Source organism: Garra rufa, chromosome 4 (genome assembly GCF_049309525.1).
Source record: "Garra rufa chromosome 4, GarRuf1.0, whole genome shotgun sequence".
Taxonomy (NCBI): Eukaryota; Metazoa; Chordata; class Actinopteri; order Cypriniformes; family Cyprinidae; genus Garra; species Garra rufa.
Window position 1 is genome coordinate 3,033,171 of NC_133364.1, and position 24,418 is coordinate 3,057,588.

Genomic DNA, 24,418 nt, shown 5'->3' on the forward strand with positions numbered 1-24,418 from the left:
AACATGGTAATACCATGGTACTATGTTATTGTCTGTTTTCAGGGTGTGAAGGTCACATGATCATGTCATTTCAGGATATTTCTGTAAGGGAAGTTCAGCGTGTTTATTCACCAGTGGCATCATAAAAATTACCTGTGGAGGAACAGAAAGCACTTGCGGTGGTGTTGTTGTTATGTGACTGTTTCTATGTTACAAATACAGACTCGGACTAAACACGACTAAAACCACCAGCACTAAAACCATTTCTTTACAAGTATGAGGATTTGAAAGATTTTCCCATTGAGTTAAAGACAGCATTTCCCAACAGAATGGCTCTTCAGGTACAAAACAAGAAGAGTACAAATATGAGTTTGTGTGTTTCTATCATGTTTAAGTGAGTCTGAAGGTTTGGAGCGACTCGTGTCCAGATGTCCATATGAAGGGTCAGTCAGTATGATGTTGTCCTGTGAGCGTCTGAGGAGGAAGTTGGTCTGCTAATCGCGACCTGGCGTCGCTCCAGGGGTGTGACAGTACTGAAGGAGAACTTCCTAAAATTAACCTCTCACACTCCATGTTTAAAGGAGTAGTTATTTTCTAAAAACATTTATGATTTATATACCTTTTAATCTCTAAACAGAGTACAATGAGAGCTAAACGAGATGAGCATTTGATCTTAAAAAGTATATAAATTCCAATTTTTATTTTTTTTTTGAAAATAACCAATCATTTTGCTAGATAAGACCCTCATTTCCTCGGCTGTGATCGTTTAGAGCCATCTGAAGCTGCATTTTGGAAGTTCAAACTCAGGGGCACCATAGAAGTCCACTATATGGAGAGAAATCCTGAAATGTTTTCCTCAAAAAACATACTTTCCTTACGACTTGAATATCTTGGATGACAAGGGCCTGAGTACATGATCTGTAAATGTTCGTTCTGAAAGTGAACTACTCCTTGATGTGCGGGTCCTTCACGACTGACAGCAGACAGACAGTGAGAGTAATGTTGCGTTTGGAACTCGTTATCGTCTCCTCGTTAAACACAGGCGCGCAGGAGGAGGCCTGTCATTAAGATCCGCCTCAGCTTCCCGGCAGTTTGTTGTGGTGGCGAATCTGGCAATGAGGAACTCGTATCTGTGATGTTCTGGAGGATTGGAGAATTTCCCCTCGTAAAGCTGAACGTGCTCACGTCACCATTTCGTTTCCACAAATGTCCTACTTGAAGAAGAAGCTGGTTAGATCAGGCTTGAGATCTACTATTTAAGCTGCTTCTTCTTCTTCTTCTGAGACTAAATGTGGACTTTATCTCATCCTAGAGTTTTAAAAGTGCCATAGAATGCATTGATATACAATGTTTGAAATTGTTCTCTGATATCTACATAAAAGGTATATGACATAGGAAAGGGCAAACAATCTCCAGAAACGGTTTTACAGGTCAATTTACAACTCTAGGATTTGTCCCTAGAATGAAATGCTCTGTTATTACCTTATTTGGAAGGTTCATTAATAATAATGATGAACTCTGCTCTGATTGGCTCGAGCTGCTATTAATATGCGGTTTATTGAAACTGCCATTTTGAATGCACCATCATTTTACTTTCACGTTTGTGATCGCATGCGCTCTGTGTAACGTTATACTACAGCGGCAGTACTTACCGCATAAGTTTAGATGCTTGTTAGTGATGCTCAGGGGCTGTAAATCATTGGCCATCGTCCGCGCAGTCATCTCTCCTTACTCTGGTTATGTGGTAAGTGAAGCAATATAACAGGCTACCGCTAGCATTAAGCTAACTATGTCCCTTCAGTGGCTGGCTTTATTTTATTAGATCGCCTTATTTGTCTTCCTTGCCTTTCTGAGTAAGTTACAGACACCAACCATCCCTGCACTTAACATCTCCTGCACAACCAAGAACATAACATTATTATTCAACTATGCCAAGGTAAATACAGTTTTCCATTCTAGGGCACCTTTAAAGCTACAACCACTAAACTTGGGTCAGACCTTCAGACTGGTCTGACTGAGGTTGCTATATCTTTTCTAAGTGATCAGACTTACGATTTTCGTTAAACAGACGATCAAATCTACGAAAAAGTCCCATAGACTTACATTGAGGGCGTCAAAACTTTTGTACAATAAGACATTTATGGAGTGCTTAAGCTGTGTATTACCAGCAAAGCTTGTGACTATCTTAGCACATCATGTTAAAGCATGCTAGCAACATGCTAATTCATGCTAGCAATATGTTAATCATGTTAATAACATGCTAAAACATGATGGCAGTGTGCAATATACTAGCCGCATGTTAAAACATGAGAGCGACATGTATTATCATGTTAGCAGAATGCTACAACATGCTAGCAATGTGTTAAAGCATGCTAGCTAAAATTAGTAATGCTAGAAACACATTAGTAGCATGTTAAACATGTTAATCCAATAGAAACATGTTAACAACATGGTAATCAGGCCAGAAACATGTTAGCGACATGTTAATCAAAATAAAAAACATGCTAACAACATTAATATTGCTAGAAACAAGCTAGCAACATGTTAATAACACCATAATCAAGCTAGAAGTATACTTACAAAACGGTACTCATGCTAGAAGCATGCTAACATGTTAATCATACTAGAAGCAATCTAGAAACATGCTAACAACATGATAATCATGCTAGAAACACGTTAGCAACATGTGCTAAAAACATGTTAATCATGTTAGAAACATGCTAGCAACATACGAAAACATGTTGAAAACAAGTTAATAACATGTTAATCATGTTGACAACATACTAAGCATGCTGGAAACAAGCTAGAAACATGTTAACACGGTAATCAAGCTAGAAGTATGCTAACAACATGTTAATCATGCTAGAAACAATCTAGAAACATGCTAACAACACGATAATCATGGTAGAAACACGTTAGCAACATTAAAATGTACTAAAAACATGTTAGCAACATGTTAATCATGCATCATGCTAACAACACTATACTCATGTCAGAAACATGTTAACAACATGCTAATCATGATAAAACATGCTAACAACATGGTAATCATGTTAGAAACATGCTAATGGCATGTTAATCATGTTAACAACATACTAAGCAAGCTAGAAACATGTTAACAACATGGTAATCAAGCTAGAAGTATGCTATGCTATGTTAATCATGCTAGAAACAATCTAGGAACATGCTAACAACATGGTAATCATGCTAGAAACACATTAGCAACATGTTAAAATGTGTTAAAAACATGTTAGGAACATATTAATCAGGCTAGAAACATGCTAGCAGCATGCTAGTCATGCTAACAACATGCTAAAACATGTTAAACTATCTATCTATCTATCTAGTTTTTTAACTTTAAGCTTTTACAACAGTTTCAAACGTTCAGACAAGGCTTTCTGGAAGTAGTAAAGCATAGAAATGTTAAAATATGGTTCTGAAGTCCCTCATTATGCATAAAATCTGTTTTTTTTTCCACCGGCTATTATTGATATATTGATTACACAACATACAGATTCTTGCAATCTTAAATTTGATTTTAGAACAGCAGTGTTTAACATCATTTTAGAGGTTTCATTGTGACTTTAGACTGACGTTCACCTCAGAGACTGGAAATCTCAGTTTGCACGTTTCATTTACACTTTACAGCGTCTGTGGTCTTTAAAGCGGTTTGATTTCAGCCTGGTTTGATCTGTTTGTGTTCTTACGGCCGGCGGACGGGTCAAAGTCCTCCGACTGTTATCTCTTCCAGGCAGGTTGAGCTATTAACCTTCGGTCAGAAAAACACACAGCAAACAATTTTAATTCAACTCGGCCTACGCAAGCAAGGTCAGAGAAAATTGAAACCGTGATGAGACTCGAAGAAATCATGGTTCCAATGCGTCCGCCGACAATTTACGATTGCAGCTCAAGCTGAGAAAAACAATAAAAGCTAATGAAGAAACGTTCAGTGTTTGTGTGCAGCTCATCAGAGCCCAATGAATCCCGAACCATCCTAAAGCAGGACGATCTGAGCAGATCTAGAAATGAACGTTGTGAGAAACGACTCCATGACGTCTGTAATCAGATCTGTGTTTTATGTGTGGAAATGCTCGTCGCTCCAGTTTCATGTTATTAGAGGGAAACACTAGATGCAGAAACTCTGGTTTTGTTCAATATTTGATGGGGGATGGAAACGCTTTTCTCCTGGAGGCCCGAACAGACCCTGTTCACGATGACGTCACGCCGTCTCATGTTGCCGCCTCCGCACACGCGTGTCAAGCTCAACTTCTCACGTCAGCGTGGCTTCGGTCTCGCTCACATCTGGACTTTGCTTTCACTCTTTGAGCTGATGCATCTATCACGGTTTAAAACTGATCCTGAGGTCATGATTGACTCTGTTTACCTTCTGAATTCAAGCAGCCTTTATAAAGTCTTGCCAACAGTTCATACATGTTAGTATATTACACTGCAAAAAAGGCTTGTCTTACACTGTAAAACAAAAAAAGCCGTAAAATTTACGGTAAAACCTGGCAGCTGTGGTTAGCAGAGTTTTACTGTGAAAAATACGGCAGCAATGTTTTACAGTTTTCACTTAAATATACAGGTAAATACCATAATTTCTGAATTTTTTAACTGATGTAATGGTGATGTACCAACCTTTTGAAGTACTGAAATCAGTTTTGTACCTTTGTAATGCACTGATAACCACCAAAAGCAGGTGGTGATGACAACATCCCATGATCAACCAAAGCCCATCACAAGGAGGTTTTAAATAATAACATTTATAGAAGATGCACAGTGTCATTCACACAAACACTAAACACCATCATGGGAACACACATAAAACTGAAATAATGCAAAAAACATTAATTTAACAACATTAGATGTAACATACAACCCTAATGTACAAAACTGCCAAGAAAATAAGATAAGACCCTTCCTCCTCGACTGGGATCGTTTAGAGTCTTTTGAAGCTCCATTTAAACTGCATTTGGGAAGTTCAAACTTCGGGGCGCCATCCATATCCATGATAAAGAGAGAAATCCTGAAATGTTTTCCTCAAAAAAACAATTTCTTTACGACTGAGGAAAGAAAGACATGAACATCTTGGATGACAAGGGTGGGAGTACATTATCTCTACATTGTTGTTATGAAAGTGAACTAATCCTTTAATTTAGTTTCCCCCCCTGGAAACAAGACTAAATATCTTGCATAATTTTGCTTATTTAGTAAATTAATCTCAATTTAAGAATTTTTAGATATTTTGACTAGAAACAAGACAAAAATCAATCTAACGTTATAACATTTTGTTTCATCTGGTTTTCGTCAACTAGAATATAGAGACATTCTAGCATACATTTTATTTTGTAAACCACATTTAGTCTCATTTTTATTTGTCAACGATATTGCATTATATATTTAATTATAGTCATCGTCACATGACCAGCATTTACGCTTCGTCTCGTCTCGCTTTCGTCACGTGATAAAGGTTCGTTGACAACGATATTTAGTTAATTTAACGATATTTTAATTAATTTTCGTTGGCGATAGCAACACTATTTATGGCCCGTTCACAACAAGAGCTGCAATGATAACTATTAATAACTATAACTACGAAATTTGAACTCTGGAATTTGAATAACCAGTGTTGGGGAAAGTAACTTAAAAGTAATGCATTACAATATGCCGTTTTATACTCAATAAAAAAGTATCTTATTGCTTTTTATGGAACGTAATGCTTTGTTACATTTGTGTTATTTTTTATCACCTAGGCTGGGCTTGTTTATTTTTTTTAAAAAACAAAAAAACCTGAAAGTTATATTTTGTCAACTCTAAAGACCCTTTCACACCAAAAGTGAAAATAATAAGCCTCAGACTGAAGGAAGTGACTCTGCACGGGGACAGGAGAGCTGTCAGTGAATAAAATGGGAAAACAAATTAACTCACTTATTTGAAAAAGTAACTTAGATATTTTGTTGTAAATTTAAAATAAATTTAAATTTAAAATAACTTGCATTACTTGTTTTGTGTTACCCCCAACACTGGTGATAATTATCACAATAACGGCAATGATATTGTTGGAATCGCTTTGGAATCCTAGCTTATTGACAGCCAATCAGAATTCATCCTAATCACATGACGTAATCAGTGGTTGATGGTACAACTGCTGTCATTCTGGAACGCTGTACCGTATGTTTTATTGTCTGTCATGCTGCTGCGGTTGTTGATGTTGGGATTTTCTCGTCATACAGGACTAACTGGCAGGTTTTTACGGAACACAGGGGAATTTCACTGGTTTCTGTGTATGCATTAATGAGAGCATGACAAAATTAAAACAGACCTTTCTTATTTTTAGAACTCACAAACCAACAAACACATAAACTCAAAGCTGCTGTCAACAAAATATACACTATGAAATGGCACATTCTGTTTGAATGAGCTGTTTTCATGATGAAGTCACTGTAACGCACAAACTCTCACATCATTAATATGTATATTACTCTTCGATTTGTTAAAGGGGTCATCGGATGCCAATTTTCCACAAGTTCATATGATTCTTTAGGGTCTCAATGAAAAGTCTCTAAAATACTTTGGTTAAAAATTCTCAATAGTAGTGTAAAAAAAACACCCTTTTTCCTTGTCAAAATCAGCTCTGCAAAATTTCAGCTCATTTTAAGACATGGCCCCTTTAAATGCCACCGAGCTCTGCTCGCCCCGCCCCTCTCTGGGATAATGTTTACTTTAGCCGCATTTAGCCATGTTTAGCTGCATTTAGCCACATTTATCTGCAAAACTTGCCAACAAGCACATTATTAAGAATGGCCATTTGCAAAGATGCATAAAAAACCCTTATCCTCACTTCTGCTGTGGGTGAAGCTGCATCAGAAACGATTCGCAGGAAGATAGATGCGTATGTAGATCGGGATTGGCACTTTCCATTTAAAAACGAAAGTAAGGTTAAACCTCTGTGTCTTCAGAGGCTCAGATGTCGGTAGTAAATGGCGACTGCTTTGTTCATTATTACATTCAACAACAGAACACCTCAATCGCTCCATTAGAGTTCCTCTGCACCCGAGTCACACAATGGCGATCGCATTCAGACTGTTTCAGCTCGGTGAGGGCGGGGCTAAGGTAAGGCGCTCATGTCAATCAAATGTGTTTCGTCACAACAACAAGCTAAGAATGAACTGATTTAAAAAGGGGATATTACTTTTAAAGATTAAAAAATACCACTGGGTGTATTTTTATCATTGTAGGGTGGTTGTGTTCACAAACTACCAACACACATTAATGTTCAAACATGTAAAAAGTTAGTTTTGCACCCGATGATCCCTTTAAATGTCCAATTTAGACCTAAATCAGTTAAAAAAACAAACAGATTTTGTCTATTACAAATGCAGTGTGACGTGAAGTTGCGTAATCAGATTATTTGTTCCAAGTAACTAGTAAAGTAACATTACTTTTTTAAAATAAGTAACACAAGTTCCTTAATTTCCTCATTTATTTCCTCATTTACTCATTTTATCTCCTGTCCCCATGTTGAGAGAAATTAGGAGTTATGAGCAGAGTCTATTCCTTTAACCTGAGGCTTAATAATTTCACTTTTGGTGTGAAAGGGCCCTTACAGTTGCCAAAATTACAACCGTTGGTTTTTTTTGTTATTATAAACAAACAAACAAGCCCAGCCCAGGTGACAAAAGGTAACACAAAAGTAATGTAATGCATTACATTTCATAAAGTAACTAAGTAACTCAATTGGTTACTTTCTCTAACGCAATAATGCAATATTGTAATGCATTATTTTTTAAAAATAACTTTCCCAACACTGGACGTGAAGTTTCACGGGTTGTTTTTGTGTCTCAGCAGGAGATCTTCATGATGGAGCTCAGTGGCAAGGAGGTGCATGAGGTCACACCGCTGTCGCCAGTCTGTGGAGCCCCTGTGATGGTGTGAAAGAAACTCCCATCAGCCACTTCGCCCCAAACACACACACACACACACACACACACACACACACACACACACAGACTGCATATAAGTGTGTTTTTCCTCTGGAGTTTCCTCTGGCTTTTTCTCATACGTTCTTGGGCCGCCTGCCGAACGCCACCAGAATGACATCATCAGCTGCTACAATGGGGCCGTTGATCTCCTGAGGGCCCGCCGGCAGCGTCACTGAGACAGAGAGACTGTTAGCGCAGAGACGGACTGAGGGATTGTGGGTATGTGCGAACGTGCGGCGCGGCCCATCGGGGCTGAGGGTCTGGTAGCTCTGCTGGAGGGCGGCCTGGACCGTGTGCTGCTGATCGACAGCCGTCCGTTCGTGGAGTATAACGCGTGTCACATCCTGGAGGCCGTGAACGTCAACTGCTCCAAACTGATGAAGAGGAGACTACAGCAGGACAAGATCCAGATCAGTGAACTCCTGCAGCATTCGGCCAAGAGGAAGGTGCGTAAAACTACAGGAATAAGATGAGTCTATAAATGTTGTTCAGGCTGCTCTTTTACAGTCAAACTAGTGTTTTGGATCTAAATCGCGCGTTGCATGTAAAAGAGCAGTGTGAATACAGTGCCTTGCGAAATTATTCGTACCCCTTCATTTTTTTTCACATTTTGTTATGTTGCTGCCTTATGTTAAACTACTTTAAATTACTTTTTATTCCCCACATCAGTCTACACTCCCTACTCCATAATGGCAAAGCAAAAAATAGGTTTTTAACATTTGTGCAAATTTATTAAAAATAAAAAACTGAAAAGATCCCGTTGCATAAGTATTCATACCCTTTTCTGGGACACTGGAAATTTAGCTCAGGAGCATTCATATTGCTTCTAGATGTTCCTACACTTGGAGTGGAGTTAAACTGTGGCAAATTCATGTGAATGAGTCTGATTTAGAAAGACACACACCTCTCAGAAAAGGTCTAACAGCTGAAAATGCAGATCAGAGCAAAAACCAAGATAACTGTCTGTAGAGCTCAGTGACAGACTTGCGTTAAGGCGATGATCTAGAGAAGAGTTCAGAAACAAATCTGCTGCATTGAAGGTTGACAGAAGCATTCTCCATAATGGAAGACGACTGGAACAACTAGGACTCTAGAAAATGTCCAAGCTGACAGAGATGGAGAGGAGAAAAGGTGAGGCAAAGAATGGCAGATGTGCAAAGCTTGTCACATCAGACCCAAAAAGACTTGAGGCTGTAAAGGTGCTTCAACTATGGACTGAGTTAAGGGTATGAATACTTATGCAATGTACTTACTTCAGTGTTTTATTTTTAATAAATTTGTAAAATTAGCAAATCTGGTTTTTGCTTTGTCATTATTATGGTGTATGGAGTGTAAATTGATGTGGGGAAAAACTCATTTAAAGCAGTTTAACATAATGCTGCAACAAAACAAAATGTGAAAAAAAATGAAGGGGTATGAATACTTTTGCCAGGCACTGTATCCTGCTGAACGTCTGATTTAGTCTGAATCGGTAAAGATCTGAAACAAAAGTTTGCATATGTGATGCATCAGGCTTTCATGGCTCATATAGTCTGATATAGTGAGAATATGAAGTAAAAAAAACAGCTCAGTTTTATTCAGAGACTCAAACTGAGCAAATCTGGTGCAGATGCTGATATTTATAAAGTGAAATTCCAATGCTTGTAATGAAAATCAATGAGATACTGGCTATAGAGTTGAAGTGTGCAGCAGACCTGAGTCTGTGTGTCCATAATGAACAAATGAAACAAACAAGCCATCGTCTCTCTCGAGGGCCATCGAGACGCCTTAGCAACAGGTTGCCGAGTGACCTCATCCCATAGTTATCTGTGCAAGCACTTAGTCTCTGTCAGTGCGTATCGCACTTTATATCTGTCAGTGTTCAGACCGAGCATCTGCTCATCTAGAGTCCAGTTTCAATCAGAGGATGTGAGTGATGTAATGTGGGTCACTGCTTTAACCGGGCCAGAAACCACCTGAGATCTTCAACACCAGCTTCACTTTCAAACGTTCGCAACACTACAAGCTACCAGCGTTGGGGGGTAATGCAAGTTATGTAATCAGATTACTTTTCCAAGTAACTAATAAAGTAATGCATTACTTTTAAATTTACAATGAAATATTTGAGTTACTTTTTCAAGTAATTTTCCCATTTATTCACTGATAGCACTCCTATCCTGTGTTGAGAGAAATTGGAAGTGAGATACAGAGACACTTCCTTGAGCATGAGGATTATTTTTGACCTAAAACCACAAAAACAGCACAGGAATATTTGTAGCAACAGCCAAAAATACATTGTGTGGGTCAAAATTATCTATTTATTTAATGATGATAATCATTAGGATATTAAGTGAAAATCATGTTCCATTCCAATATATCAAAACGTAATTTTTTATTAATAATATGCATTACTAAGAACTTCATTTGGACAACTTTAAAGGCGATTTTCTCAATATTTTGATTTTTTTGCACCCTCAGTTTGTATCTTGACCAGATCTTGTCCTATCCTAACAAACCATACTTGCCTGGAAAGCTTATTTTTTCAGCTTACAGATAATAATAATAATAATAATAATTCATTACATTTATATAGCGCTTTTCTAGACACTCAAAGCGCTTTACAGTGTCAGGGGTATCTCCTTAAGACTGGTTTTGTGGTCCAGGGTCACATATAATGAAATACAGATGATGCAATGATCAATTTCTCAATTTCCTTATGACTGGTTTTGTGGTCCAGAGCTGTCAAATACTTTTAGTGTAAAAAGGCCTTTATAGTTGCCTAAAATAACTTTTTTTGTTGTTATTAGGTGACAAAAAGTAACACAAAAGTAACACAATGCATTATGTTCCATAAAAAGTACTAAGTAACTAAGTAACACAATTGGTTACTTTTTGTATGGAGTAGTGCAATATTGTAATGCATTATTTTTAAAAGTAACTTTCCCCAAACACTGCAAGCTACTAAATAAAGTAGAAAACTACACTGACACAGCTGGACAAACATGAGTATAAATATAGAGCTATCAGATAAATGTCAGAATGTCAGTGATAGTATTGCAGTATTAAGAGATTTTACTCTGAATACAACTAGAAAACAGGGAATAGGGAGCAGATATGAACAGTATTTCATTATATGTGACCCTGGACCACAAAACCAGTCTTAAGTCGCTGGGGTATATTTGTAGCAATAGCCAAAAATACATTGTATGGGTCAAAATTATTGATTTTTCTTTTATGCCAAAAATCATTAGGAAATTAAGTAAAGATCATGTTCCATGAAGATTTTTTGTAAAATTCCTACTATAAATATATCAAAATGTAATTTTTGATTAGTAATACGCATTGTTAAGAACTTAATTTGGACAACTTTAAAGGTGATTTTCTCAGTATTTTGATTTTTTTGCACCCTCAGATTTCAGATTTTCAAATAGATGTATCTCGGCCAAATATTGTCCTATCCTAACAAACCATACATCAATGGAAAGCTTATTTATTGAACTTTCATATGTTGTAAACATCTCAGTTTTGTAAAATTTTACCTTATGACTGGTTTTGTGGTCCAGGGTCACATATGTGTGTGTGTGTTTCAGCTGGAGCTCCAGGGTCAAGAGGTCGTGGTGTATGACCAGAGCTCATCTGACCCCGCCTCCCTCTCATCAGAGGCCTTCCTCTGCGTCCTATTGGCCAAGCTGGAGAAGAGTTTCCCATCGGTCCACTTGCTCTCAGGTACACATAACACACTTGAACAGTGTTTGTTGAGTTTGTTCTGCTCATATTTCATTATTTTGACTCTAGTATTTGAGGTACAAACACTCTCTACAGCTTTAGTATGACCTCATCATTACATAACCGTGTGTGTGTGTGCGTGTGTGTGTGTGTGTGTGTGTGTGACATTTGCTGCTGACATCACACAGGAAGTGAATCCAGAGATGAGAGGAACTGAAGCTCACTGGACTTTTGTTTGGTGTGCTTGTTCCTCTTTTGAATGTTACTGTAATGTTCGTCTGGTTTTTCCTGGTCAGGTCAGCTGTCAGGTGAGGATGTCATCAGTGAGCCGCTGATAACCAGCTCGGTGTTGTGTAACAGTAGAACACACCGCTAGCGATTGATCGACACGTAGAGAGATCAGACTGACTCATGATCAGATATCCGTATCATACGTGACTATAAAGAGGTCAAAGACACACGACAGTGACGTCACTTATCAGCGTACAGTTGAACTAGTGAGGTGAACATGTTTGGTGCGTCTTCAGTTATAACTCATTATAATACTTTTAACGTCATTTCGGTTGAACGTCACTATTATGTTTTCATTTTTCATTTGTCAGTCATAATTAGACTTTATTTAATCCCAGTTAACAACTTCAGTGCTTCAACGTTTTTTTTCCAAATTTACGTTTCCATTATTATTATTATTATTATTATTATTATTATTATTTATTTATTTATTTATTTATTTTTCAGTTTTAGTCTTCTTTAGTTCTGTTTTAGTTTTTATTTATTTCCATTTTCCATTTTTCCATTGCTTTAGCTTTTTAAAATATGACTATTTAAGTTTAATATTTTTTTTTTCTGTTTTAGTTATTATTTAATACTAGTTAATAATTTGAGTGCTTCAACTTTTTAACTTCACATTTAACTTTTTAAAATACTATTTAGGCTTCCATTTCATTTTGTTTTTCAGTTTTACATTTTTTTTTTCCATTTTTTTTTTTTTTTTTGTATGTTTCATTTTTTGTTTATTTTTTTTTCAGTTAGTAATTGTAGTGTTTCATCATTTTAAAATGACTTTTTTTTATTTAGTTTTAGTTCAGTTGTAGTTTTTATGTAATAGCAATTTACAATTTTAGTGCTTCAACTTTTCAAATATTACTATTTAGTTTTCGTTTTATTTTTCACTTTCATTCTGCTTTATTTTACTTTTAATTTTATTTTACAGTTAGTAATTTTAGCGCTCCAACTTTTTTCAATATGACTATTTACGTTTAGTTTAATTCGGTTTTAGTTTGTTTTAGTTAAGTTTCAGTTTTTATTTAATACCAATTAATAATTTTAGTGCTTCAACTTTTTAAAATATTACTATTTAGGTTTCCATTTCATTTTATTTTTTCCATTTTAGTCTGTTTTATTTCAGTTTTCAATTTTTATTTTACACCTAGTCATTTTAGTGCTTCAGCTTTTTAAATGACTTTAAGTTTTAAGTCAATTTTAATTTTGTTTTTAAGTTTGTTTTAGTTATTTATTTCAAGTTAGTGCTTCAACTCTTTACTATTTAGATGGCAAGGCAGCATTTCTAATTTTCATTAGTGTTAGTTTTCATGTAAAGTTATTTATAGTGACGACAGACCAACACAAACTTAAATGCAAACTCGAAGACATGATGTGCTCGACATATGAGTCTCCATTCAGCCTCATTAGACACCAGTCTGTGTTGTATCCTGGTCCGCAGGTGGTTTTGTGGCGTTCTCGCATCTGTTCCCGGGTCTGTGTGAAGGCAAGTCCACATTGGTGCCGTCCTGCATCTCTCAGCCCTGTCTCCCTGTCAGCAGCAGCGGGCCGACGCGGATCCTGCCGCACCTGTACCTGGGCTGCCAGAGAGACGTGCTCAACAAGGTGAGATTCACTACAGAGATGTTACAAGTGCGTCTGTCACATGAACACCTGCTGATGTTTGTGTTCCCGCAGGAGCTCATGCAGCAGAACGACATCGCTTACGTGCTGAACGCCAGCAACACCTGCCCCAAACCAGACTTCATCCCCGACTCGCATTTCCTGCGCGTGCCGGTCAACGACAGCTTCTGCGAGAAGATCCTGCCCTGGCTGGACCGATCCGTGGAGTTCATAGGTTAGACACCAACATATGTGACCCTGGACCACAAAACCAGTCATAAGGTTAAATTTGACAAAACTGAGATGTATACATCATATGAAAGCTCAATAAATAAGCTTTCTATTGATGCATGGTTTGTTAGGATAGGACAATATTTGGCCGAGATACATCTATTTGAAAATCAGAAATCTGAGGATGCAAAAAAATCAAAAAGACAGAGAAAATCACCTTTAAAGTTGTCCAAATTAGGTTCTTAACAATGCATATTACAAATCAAAAATTACATTTTGATATGTTTACAGTAGGAATTTTACAAAAAATCTTCATGGAACATGAACTTTACTTAATTTCTTAATGATTTTTGGCATAAAAGAAAAATCAAAAATTTTGACCCATGCAATGTATTTTTGGCTATTGCTACAAATATACCCCAGCGACTTAAGACTGGTTTTGTGCTCCAGAGTCACATATGTGCAAGCGCTTGATTTTTTAATTCTGTTTCATTTTTAGTTCAGTTGCCTTTTTTTCTCTTCCAGTTACTAATTTCATTGGTTGGCCTTTGTAAACATTTAATTTCTTCTACGTAGACATAATAATGAGAGTCATGTTGAGAGTGGGAGGTCAGCTGACAGGAAGTGTTTTTGTGTGTTTCCTGTCAGAGAAAGCCAAGGCCAGTAACGCCAGAGTCCTGGTTCACTGTCTGGCGGGAATCTCTCGCTCGGCCACCATCGCCATCGCCTACATCATGAAGAGGATGGACATGTCGTTAGATGAAGCATACAGGTATAACAGATTCTGGGAGCTTTTATTCATCTGGGTGAATCTCATAGTGCTTGTTGAGCTGAATTGAATTAAAGGTGACATCATCCATGCATCAATAAAAATACAGAAATTATTAGTACGTTTAGCTTAATGAAAGGTTTTGTTTTGCCTGGAGTGGCTCACTCTGGAAGCCTGTTTCTGCCTCTGAATAAAAAATAAAACAACATAATTGTGACATTTTATCTCGTAATTCTGACTTTTTTTTATTGGAATAGCAAGTTTATAACTTGCAATTTTGGCTTTTTTTCGCTCGCAATTCTGACTTTTTTCTTGCTATTGCGAGGTTATATTGTGCAATTCTGACTTTTTTTTCTCACAATTTGGACTTTTTTCTCGTAATTGCGAGTTAATATCTCGCAATACTGACTTTTTTCTCACAACCCTGTCATTTTTTTTTTCTTAAATTACTGATTTTTAAATTACTGAAGTTTATATTGTTTAATTCTGACTTTTTTTTTAATCTAAATTGGGAGTTTATATTTTGGAAATCTGGCTTTTTTTTTTTAATTCTGTCATTCTGACTTTTTCTTACCATTGCAAGTTTATATTGTGCAATTCTGACTTTTTTTTTCACAATCCTCTTTTTTTTCCTTGCAATTGGAAGTTTGTTTATATGCAATTTAGACTTTTTTCTTGCAATTCAGACTTTATTTATTTTTTTCGAAATTGCAAGTTTATATCTTGCAATTCTGGTATTTTTTTCTTGCAATTCTGAAAATGTTCTCACAATCGTGAGTTCACATCTTGCAAATCTGACTTTATTTATCACAATTGCGAGTTTATATCTGGCAATCCTGACCTTTTTTTTTTTTTTTTTTTTTTTTTTTTTTACAATTCTGTAATTTTTTCCCCTCAATTTATGGACACTTTTCTTGCAATTGCTAGTTTATAATGTACAATTATGACTTTTTTCTATATATAAACTTGCATATTGCGATTTATACAGTCCAATTCTCTGGAAAATAATATGACTATTTTCTTACAATTGAAATTTTTCTTGCAATTGCATATTCATAATTCTGAGGAAAAAAAGTTAGAATTGCAAGATATAAAATTGCAAAAAAAAAAAGGCTGGACCTGTGTCACCACATCCGTGTCCGTTGCAGATTCGTGAAGGAGAAACGGCCGACCATCTCGCCAAACTTCAACTTCCTGGGTCAGCTGCTGGACTTCGAGAAGAAGCTGAAGAGCACGAGCGACGCACCTCTCAAACCCCGACCGGCGTCAGACGAACAGAAGCAGGAGCCGCTGACGATGCCCTGCGTTCTGGCCGGCGTCCCTGAGGAGCATCTGCTGGCCCGGGCGCTCTGCGGCCTTCAGCTCGGCAAGGAGCCGGAGGAGAATGTCCGGCCCAAACGCTCATTCTCCCTGGACATCAAGTCGTACGGCGAACCCGGAGCGCCTCTGCGAGCCTTTCCCGTCAGCACAGAAAGCAAGCCCTGCCAGTTCTCGCCGGTGCAGGAGGTTTCAGAGCAAAGTCCGGCCGAAGATCACGCGAACAAGACACTCCAGCGCAGCGGCAGCGTAGATGGAGCTCCGGCAGGGGTCCAGTCCTGTTCACAGCACCCGTCTAAACTGACGGCGGGCACGCTGAAGGGCTGGCACTCAGACATCGTCCTGGGACCCGTGGCCGGAGGCTGGTTCCTCTCCTCAGAGTCTGCACGCTTCTACTCCACCTCGGCTATCTTCAGCGGCGGCGGCGGTGGCGCTCAGTACGGCTGCGCTCCGGGTCTGGAGGCGGTGAGGCGACGCGGGCGGCAGCGCAGCGGGGACGGAGGAGACTCCCGCAGGAGCTGGCATGAAGAGAGCAGCTTCGAGAAGCAGCTGAAGCGCAGGAGCTGCCAGATGGACGGCATGACGGACAGCCGATCCAGAGAGGAGATGGGCAAGAGGAACAGCCAGTCCAGCTTTTCCGGCAGCATGGAAATCATCGAGGTCTCCTGAGGACTCAACACACAGTCATTTTTCTTCTTTGCTTTGTTTTTATTCATATTTGAACTCGACCTGGTCTCTCTGAACGCCAGACATCCAGTACCTCACAATATAAATTAAGGCAAGATACTACAACGGGTAAACCTTAATATACATCACCGGCTGATAGATTACATTAACCTCCGGTTTCACAGACAGGGCTTAAAGGAGTAGTTCACTTTCATAACAACAATGCACAGATAATGTACTCACCCCCTTGTCATCCAAGATGTTCATGTCTTTCTTTCCTCAGTCGTAAAGAAATTGTGTTTTTTTGAGGAAAACATTTCAGGATTTCTCTCTTTATCATGGATATGGATGGCGCCCCGAAATTTGAACTTCCCAAATGCAGTTTAAATGCAGCTTCAAAAGGCTCTAAACGATCCCAGTCGAGGAGGAAGGGTCTTATCTAGCGAAACGATTGGTTATTTTCTAAACAAATTGACAATTTATATACTTTTTAACCTCAAATGCTGGTCTTGTCTCATCTCTGCGCAGTGAATGTGTGGTCAGTAGAATCCAGGTCAATGCAGTTAGGGGACGTCTAAAAACTCCCATCTCGTTTATGTCTTCAATGTCAAAATCGTTCTACAATGCTGTTTTTACCTTTTTTTTGTAAAGGGCGTTTGAGTTTCTTTGTATGTTCACTTTGTAAACACTACTTTTGCAGCGATCTAAGGTGATTTTGAAGTTAGGGAAGAAAATGAGATGGGAGTTTTCAGACATACCCTAACTGTATTTACCCCAATCACACAGACTTCAAATGTGCAGAGACCAGACAAGACGAGCATTTGAGGTTAAAAAGTATATAAATTGTCAATTTGTTTCAAAAATAACCGATCATTTGGCTGGATAACACCCTTCCTCCTCGACTGGAGTCTTTTGAAGCTGCGTTTAAACTGCATTTCGGAAGTTCAAACTTCGGGGCGCCATCCATATCCATTCTAAAGAGAGAAATCCTGAAATGTTTTCCTCAAAAAAACATAATTTCTTCACGAGTGAGGAAAGAAAGACATGAACATCTTGGATGACAAGAGGGTGAGTACATTATCTGTGCATTGTTGTTATGAAAGTGAACTATTCCTTTAAGCCTAGTCCTAGACTAAAATGTAAGTCTGAGCTGTTTCAGCTGAAAGAAACTGGCACTGTTTGATCTTAAAATATATCAGTGCCATTGTTTTGTCTCAAGATGCACACCAGTAATGTTTTTTTTCTAAGCATGTTTATAAAAATTACTTAAATGTCCTAATTGAACTATGGCCTAGTCCTGGCTTAGTCTAAGCCCTGTCTGTGAAACCAGGCCTAAGAATAACAAACCATTTTTTTCCTGAAATGTTGTTTAAATAGTAATACACAACATGAGGCATTGCCTAATTAAATATGCAATCATATGCATATATTTCCAGTACATAAAACTGAACATTGGATAAATCCAGGTTCAAAATTTTGGATTCCTCTTTTTATCAGAAAATACTGTCAGAAAACACAGTGGTTTGCCTGTAGTGTCTTGCCTTAAGAGCGTCTTTTGTTGTATTTTTGGCTTGCATGTGTTGAATTATGATCTCAGGAATCTGTTGGAGATCTAGAATCAAACCCACACACAAATCTGTGATTCTCTCCATCGTCAGGCTCAAACGTGTGATGATGCTCGTTTCTATCAAGGTTGAACAGACTGCTACGTGACGCTTCTGTGTTTCTCGGCAGCAGCTCGTCCGTCATTCACACACAGACGCAGGATTCGATTCGATTCGCTAGTGCTGCATCCAGAACCCTCCAAACCTCCAGCAGCTTCTTCACGCGAGACGTCAGACCTGATGAGACACAGACGAGATGCACTTCATTCGTCTGAGCACTTTACAGATGAGATACACTTCAGTGTGTCTGCGTTTCTCTTTTCTCCATGACCTGTGATTAATTGTACAGGTTTGCCTTCTTCAAGGGTCGTCAGAGGTCGTTGATCATCTGCATTGAATCATCTGTTCCAGGATCAGCTGTCGAGCTCCATAAAGACTCATTCGGACCGTCCTCATCGTGCTGAAACCATCTTCCTCTGATTTGCGTTTGATGACTTTGAACAGAAGGACAGAATCAGAGTTGCCTAAAGCTGTGAAATTGAGCTGAAGACTGAACGAATCGGAAGCAGCGTCTGAATCACGAGTCTCTGAATCGCATTCGATATGCTTTTACACAGACCTCAAATCTACAGTGATCAGTGTTTTATATTTTTACAATAAAGTCAAATGACTGATGATATAATCATTCATAAGACAGATCAGACATTATTTTTGTCATTGGTGTCTCGGATGGTGCCGCTGTGAGATGAGCGAGAGCGTTTCTGGAGATATTAATCAGTAGCTGTTTATTGATTGTTGAAATAAAACACAAGTGGTACTTGAACATCTTCAGCTGTCTCCATTAAAACATTGGATGTGTAGAGCTGATCTTCATCTGGATCAGTCTATAAACCGGGTCCACGTTGTAGGTGGCGCTGTGACACAAGTGTGCGAATGTGCAATGCATTATAATGTACACGTAATAATACATAAAATACCATTTAACAAATACAGGTTTGCAATATTGAGCAAAAAACAAAAACAAATGAACATGCTGGCTGTGATTGGACCACAGATGATCACGTAATAATTTTCTCTTTACTTCTAATAATAATTGATTAACCTCAAAGACAGACCTTTTGTGAGCTCTGAGCTTGTCAATCGTTTGAATACACATTTTTCGAAGTTATCAGTTCGCATTAATTAAACTTATTTTTAAAGTCATGTTTTTTTTAGCGGAATTTGTGGTGAAAAACTACATTTCCCAAGATGCTGCCCAGAAAAAACCACCAGTCAGCGAGCAAAGCACTCCAAATGCGTTTTTTTTTAGCTCCGCCCGATTTAATATTTATAGCTCCGCCCACTTCAAATGAAGCACCGCGAATGACGTAATCGAGCCGCTCTCCCTATGCTCTAATTTTTTTTAAATAATAATAAATAGTAATATATTAATTTATTGTTTTTAATGTAATAAATATAAATTTAGTATATATATCTGCAATGTGTAATGTGATTCGCTGGTTCATGGCTTATAACGCTTTAGTGAAAACTTTTCAAATCCTAATAGAAAGAAAAAAAAACTTAAAGAATCAGCGTTCTAATGTATTTACTGTTTATAAGTCACCTGTATATGTGGTTTCTTGTTAATGAACGATTTCACAAGTTTTTACATTAAAACAGCGGGTGTTTGTCGCCCTCTAGTGCTACAGATGCGGTACAGCATCATCAACAATATGCGCGCACACGTCACATTTAAGAGTTCAGAGTTTTATTCGTTTCGCCAACTGAGTGTTTATAAGTATACATTTACTTGACTTACACACCCAAACATATTTTATAGCTTCATAATTTAATAATTAAAATAATAAACGCCGCTGCTGAAGATGCATTGAATGTGTGTGTCCAGCAGGCGGCAGTAACGCGCAAAACAGCTCTTCCGGCGCGATTCGTTTTCTCTGAAGAATCATGGGTAATGTAGTTTTCCATCAGGAAAATCGCTGTTAATCTTTTGGTCAATAAATGTACTAATTCTTACATCAGAAAGTGTTTCCCGTGATATCAGTTGATATCCAGAGGCACCTATGAAATGGAAACAGTGATAAAATATGGTCAGCAAATTTTTATTGCCAAATAAGGTAAAGAAAATTCATTTTAAAATATTGCATAGATATTTTTTTTATTTCTCAATAAATTTAAAGAAGATATCGATATCTGACAAAAGTATTCTTTTTATAATACCGAATCTGAAACTCTCACACATTTATTCTGTAATTATAGTTTTTCTAAAGACTTTTGTAAGCAGGTGTCGATAAAAAAAGCAATATATGCATATTTTGCGATAAACTTACAATGTATTTTTTTCTATAGATACAACCAACAGCTTTAAACGGATCTTTCCCTCTTTAAAATTCATATTATTGTACCTTTGTCTTTTTTGTTCAATTTCCAAACGCTTTTTTGCAATCATAGTTTGTAATGTTGTGATTATCCTGGTAGCTGGTTGATTTGGTTCATGGTTTATAACGCTTGAACGAAAACTTAAACGGCAATTTAATGAAAAATATCACACGTTCATACATTACAACAGCGGGTGTTTGTCGCCCTCTTGTGCTGCAGATGCGGTACAGCATCATCAACAACAAGCGCGAAGACTTCACATTTAATAGAGAGCTTTATTTTTTTCGCCAGCTGTGTATTTATAAGTATGAATTTACTAGACTTACACCCAAACATATTTCATAGCTTCATAACCGAATAATAAAAATAAAAAACGCTGCTCCTATAGATGCGTTTTATGTGTGTGTCCAGCAGGCGGCAGTAACGCGCAAAACGGCTTTCTGGCGCCATTCGCTTTCTCTGAAGGATCATGGGTAATGTAGTTTTTCAACTAGTAAAATCGCCGTTAATGTTTTGGATAATAAACGTAACAATTCTTACACTAGAAAGCGTTACCCGCGATATAATTTGTTATCCAAAAAATGGAAACACTGATAAAATATGGTCAGCAAGTTTTTATTGCCAAATAAGGTCAAAGAAATTAATTTAGAAATATTGCATAGATATTATCCCTGTAATGCTTTTTATCACGATGTTATTTTTGTAATTCTGAATATGAAACTATCACACATTAATTTAATTATAATAATATTATCATTTTAAGTTACATTAAAAAAGAAAAGAAAAGAAAAGAAAAGAATGATTGACCGCTCTGAGTGACCAATCAAAACGCTTCCAGTAAGACCCGCCCTTCGGAAGAGGATTGACGTCAGGATTCTCCGCCTTGCTGCTTCCTCTTTCACAGTGGCCGTCAGCGAGAGACACCATGAAGGCGTCTGGCACAGTACGTAAAAACCTTTTTAAATCATCTCACAGTCGTGTAAACCTCACAATTAAAACCCGAAAACACACATAAGACAGCCAATTATCCGTAAGAGCGACTTTACCCGACGCACGTTTAGGATTAAAGCGCTAAATTTGCTTTGACGTGTTGATTGTGGCGGAGAGCGGAACATGGCGGCTGTGGAGAGACTCCATGTGCTCATCATTGAACACGAACACATTACACATCTCAGGATTTTGAGTTAGTTTGCTGTCTGACACGCTCTTAACTCATCTATTCCTGTATTTTAGAGTGTTTAAGTGACGTTATGTATTATAACTGCGCGGATGTGTATCACAGTCTTTGTTTTCTGAGCGCTAATCGCGAGTAGTTCATGTAGACTCGAAGTGTCCGTATTCTAGATTTATTTAGCACTGATGCGTTAATTTTTTGCGCATTTAAGTAAATACAAATCAGGTTTTTGTAAATGTAGGTAAGTAAAAGATGTTCAATCACGCTCCTTCCCGCAGGGAAGTTGTTAGACTTCAAACAGGATAACTTGCTTCTAAAAACAGCAATGAAATAGATATTAATTGTTAAACACCTAATAATCCATAGAAACTTGATAAAGCTTTATTGGAAAAATGTTAAACAAATTTCACGAATTTTACAAAATTGCAAAGAAATGGCAAGTAACATTGATGTAAAAGTAGAGTAAACATTTATTTTCTCGTTGAATGCGCGCTGATTATCTTTATTTACAACTTTGAAGAATCAAGTGCAAATTTCTGTTCACCTCTATTCAGTCGCACCGAAACTAGTTTGTCTTCACGCTTGTTTCCCAGTGAATTTATGTGAGACTCTAACTAAAATGTCATTTATATCGATCTCTGAATGTGTTTCTCTCTTTTTCTCTGCAGCTTCGGGAGTATAAGGTTGTTGGGCGCCTGTTGCCCTCTGCTAAAAACCCCGCGCCCCCTCTGTACCGTATGAGGATCTTCGCCTCAAACCATGTTGTGGCCAAGTCTCGCTTCTGGTACTTCGTCTCCCAGCTAAGGAAGATGAAGAAAGCCTCCGGAGAGATTGTCTACTGCGGCCTGGTACGAATAGGGCTGTTAGGTTCTCGAATGGCTTTGGCAGTCACTATTTGTTAGTTGTATGGTATTTGATGTGTAGTACTATGCAATGAAACTGACAACAAATCTCTTTTAGAGAATGAAAGGTGATGATTAGCAAAGTCCGTTCACACATATAGCTTTATTACAGCGTTTCAGACATTCTGTGACGTAATTGTTGACATGAGTTTAACAAACACACCTTTGCGTTCAACCTGCACACAAAACCCAAGGGTTATTTCCTCACAATGTAATGCCCTTGCCATGTGTGCAAAAAGAAACCTCGAACCTTGTCGCCTTTCATAGGCTGTAAACGTGCCACTGAAAGTGAATTCAAGGTGCGACATGAGATTCTGCTGTACGAGTGTTGCTGCTTTTTGTTACTCTATAACAGGGGTGCACAACCCTGTTCCTGGAGATCTACCTACCTGCAGACTTTAGTTCCAGCCCTGCTCCAACACAGCTGTCTGTGATGATCAAGTGCTACCTAAGAGATGAATTAGCTGGTTCAGGTGTGTTTGATTAGGGTTGGAGCTGAACTTCGTAGGATGGTAGATCTCCAGGAATAGGGTTGGGCACCCCTGCTCTATAACAACCTTTGTGACTTATCTGTAAAAACATGAATTTCTTTTTTGATGTTGAGGGTTGATTCCCTTTTTTGGATGGAGGTCAATTCCCTTTGGAATCGATTCCCAGCTCTAGTAGGGAGCAGGCACCGAGCTTTTACCTGTTGCTTTGAGACGCTACGAAATGCATTTAATCTAGTTGAGCTACAACTTGTCTTTGAGATGATAAGCCTAGAGTTTAACCACTTGTTTATTTCCCTATGGTGTTCTTGCACAGGTCTTTGAGAAATCGCCCCTCAAGGTGAAAAACTTTGGCATCTGGCTGCGTTACGACTCCCGCAGTGGAACCCACAACATGTACCGCGAGTACAGAGACCTGACCACGTCTGGAGCCGTCACTCAGTGCTGTGAGTTTCACCAACACACGCTTGTTTAATCTGCACACACAAACCCAAGGGCCATTTCCTCACAATGTCATGGCCTTTGCCACGTGTGCACAAAGAAACAGAACCTTGTCGCCTTTCATAGGCTGTAAACGTGCCACTGAAAGTGAATTCAAGGTGCGACATGAGACCCCGCTGCGTGAGCGATGCCGCTCTGTTTTTGCGCAGTAGTAAATGTTATGTTTTTGACTTGTGCTTCAGATCGCGATATGGGTGCCAGGCATCGTGCCCGCGCTCACGCCATCCAGATCATGAAGGTGCAGGTCATCCCAGCCAACAAATGCCGCAGACCCGCCATCAAGCAGTTCCACGTGAGTTTGCGTGTTCAGATGACGCTCATCAGTTTATATTTGTATACAGCTGTGATCGAGAGCTGCTTAAACCTGCAACTGACGGCTTTAATGTTTTGTCTGAATTCAACAGGACTCCAAGATCAAGTTCCCTCTTCCTCACAGGGTTCTGCGTCGCCAGCACAAGCCCCGTTTCACCACCAAGAGACCAAACACTTTCTTTTAAAGTGTATGTTTGTGCTTTTCACATTACAGAAGAATAAAAGTGGAGAAAATCAAAAGTCTTGTATGGTTTTTAATTGGTGAGATCCTTAAAGAATATCTCTGGGTCCCCTAAAATTAGAAAAGGGGGACATTTGCAAAAGAAAACATTTTTAGGACCAATGAAATTGCATTGTGATGTTTGTGATGTTAAAATGTTTCAATGGGTTTTTGTACTGTGTTTTTATATATTTTTTGGTTTTATAAATGTGACCCTTGATCACAAAACCAGTCTTAAATAGCACGGGTATATTTGTAGCAATAGCCAACAATGCATTGTATAGGTCAAAATAATTTTTTTTTAATGG

The 24,418-nt window shown here is 38.2% G+C and overlaps 2 protein-coding genes and 2 non-coding genes across 4 annotated transcripts; all 4 read left to right on the forward strand.

The window, feature by feature from the left end:
• Positions 1-7,829: 7,829 nt before the first annotated feature.
• dusp16 (dual specificity phosphatase 16) lies at positions 7,830-18,960 on the forward strand. Its single transcript, XM_073838033.1, has 6 exons — positions 7,830-8,407; positions 11,531-11,666; positions 13,390-13,553; positions 13,626-13,785; positions 14,430-14,553; positions 15,699-18,960. The coding sequence occupies exons 1-6, from the start codon at positions 8,183-8,185 to the stop codon at positions 16,534-16,536; spliced, it is 1,647 nt and encodes a 548-aa protein (XP_073694134.1). The 5' UTR covers positions 7,830-8,182; the 3' UTR covers positions 16,537-18,960.
• Positions 18,961-21,337: 2,377 nt separating this feature from the next.
• rpl18a (ribosomal protein L18a) lies at positions 21,338-24,130 on the forward strand. Its single transcript, XM_073838259.1, has 5 exons — positions 21,338-21,456; positions 22,356-22,535; positions 23,394-23,523; positions 23,761-23,870; positions 23,983-24,130. Exons 1-5 carry the CDS (start codon positions 21,439-21,441, stop codon positions 24,073-24,075), a joined length of 531 nt encoding a protein of 176 aa, XP_073694360.1. The 5' UTR covers positions 21,338-21,438; the 3' UTR covers positions 24,076-24,130.
• LOC141334215 (small nucleolar RNA SNORA68) lies at positions 22,765-22,899 on the forward strand. Its single transcript, XR_012355531.1, has one exon. It is a non-coding gene; the product is annotated as a small nucleolar RNA SNORA68 (small nucleolar RNA).
• LOC141334214 (small nucleolar RNA SNORA68) lies at positions 23,555-23,687 on the forward strand. The gene has a single exon (XR_012355530.1). It is a non-coding gene; the product is annotated as a small nucleolar RNA SNORA68 (small nucleolar RNA).
• Positions 24,131-24,418: the final 288 nt, after the last annotated feature.

Excerpts from the sequence above, each read along its gene's own strand:
- dusp16 (XM_073838033.1), top strand. The coding sequence starts at position 8,183 with ATGTGCGAACGTGCGGCGCGGCCCATCGGGGCTGAGGGTCTGGTAGCT. Across the intron at positions 11,667-13,389 it reads ATCGGTCCACTTGCTCTCAG|GTGGTTTTGTGGCGTTCTCG; the intron begins GTACACATAACA and ends CCTGGTCCGCAG. Across the intron at positions 13,786-14,429 it reads CCGATCCGTGGAGTTCATAG|AGAAAGCCAAGGCCAGTAAC; the intron begins GTTAGACACCAA and ends GTTTCCTGTCAG.
- rpl18a (XM_073838259.1), top strand. Across the intron at positions 22,536-23,393 it reads AGATTGTCTACTGCGGCCTG|GTCTTTGAGAAATCGCCCCT; the intron begins GTACGAATAGGG and ends GTTCTTGCACAG. Across the intron at positions 23,524-23,760 it reads TGGAGCCGTCACTCAGTGCT|ATCGCGATATGGGTGCCAGG; the intron begins GTGAGTTTCACC and ends CTTGTGCTTCAG.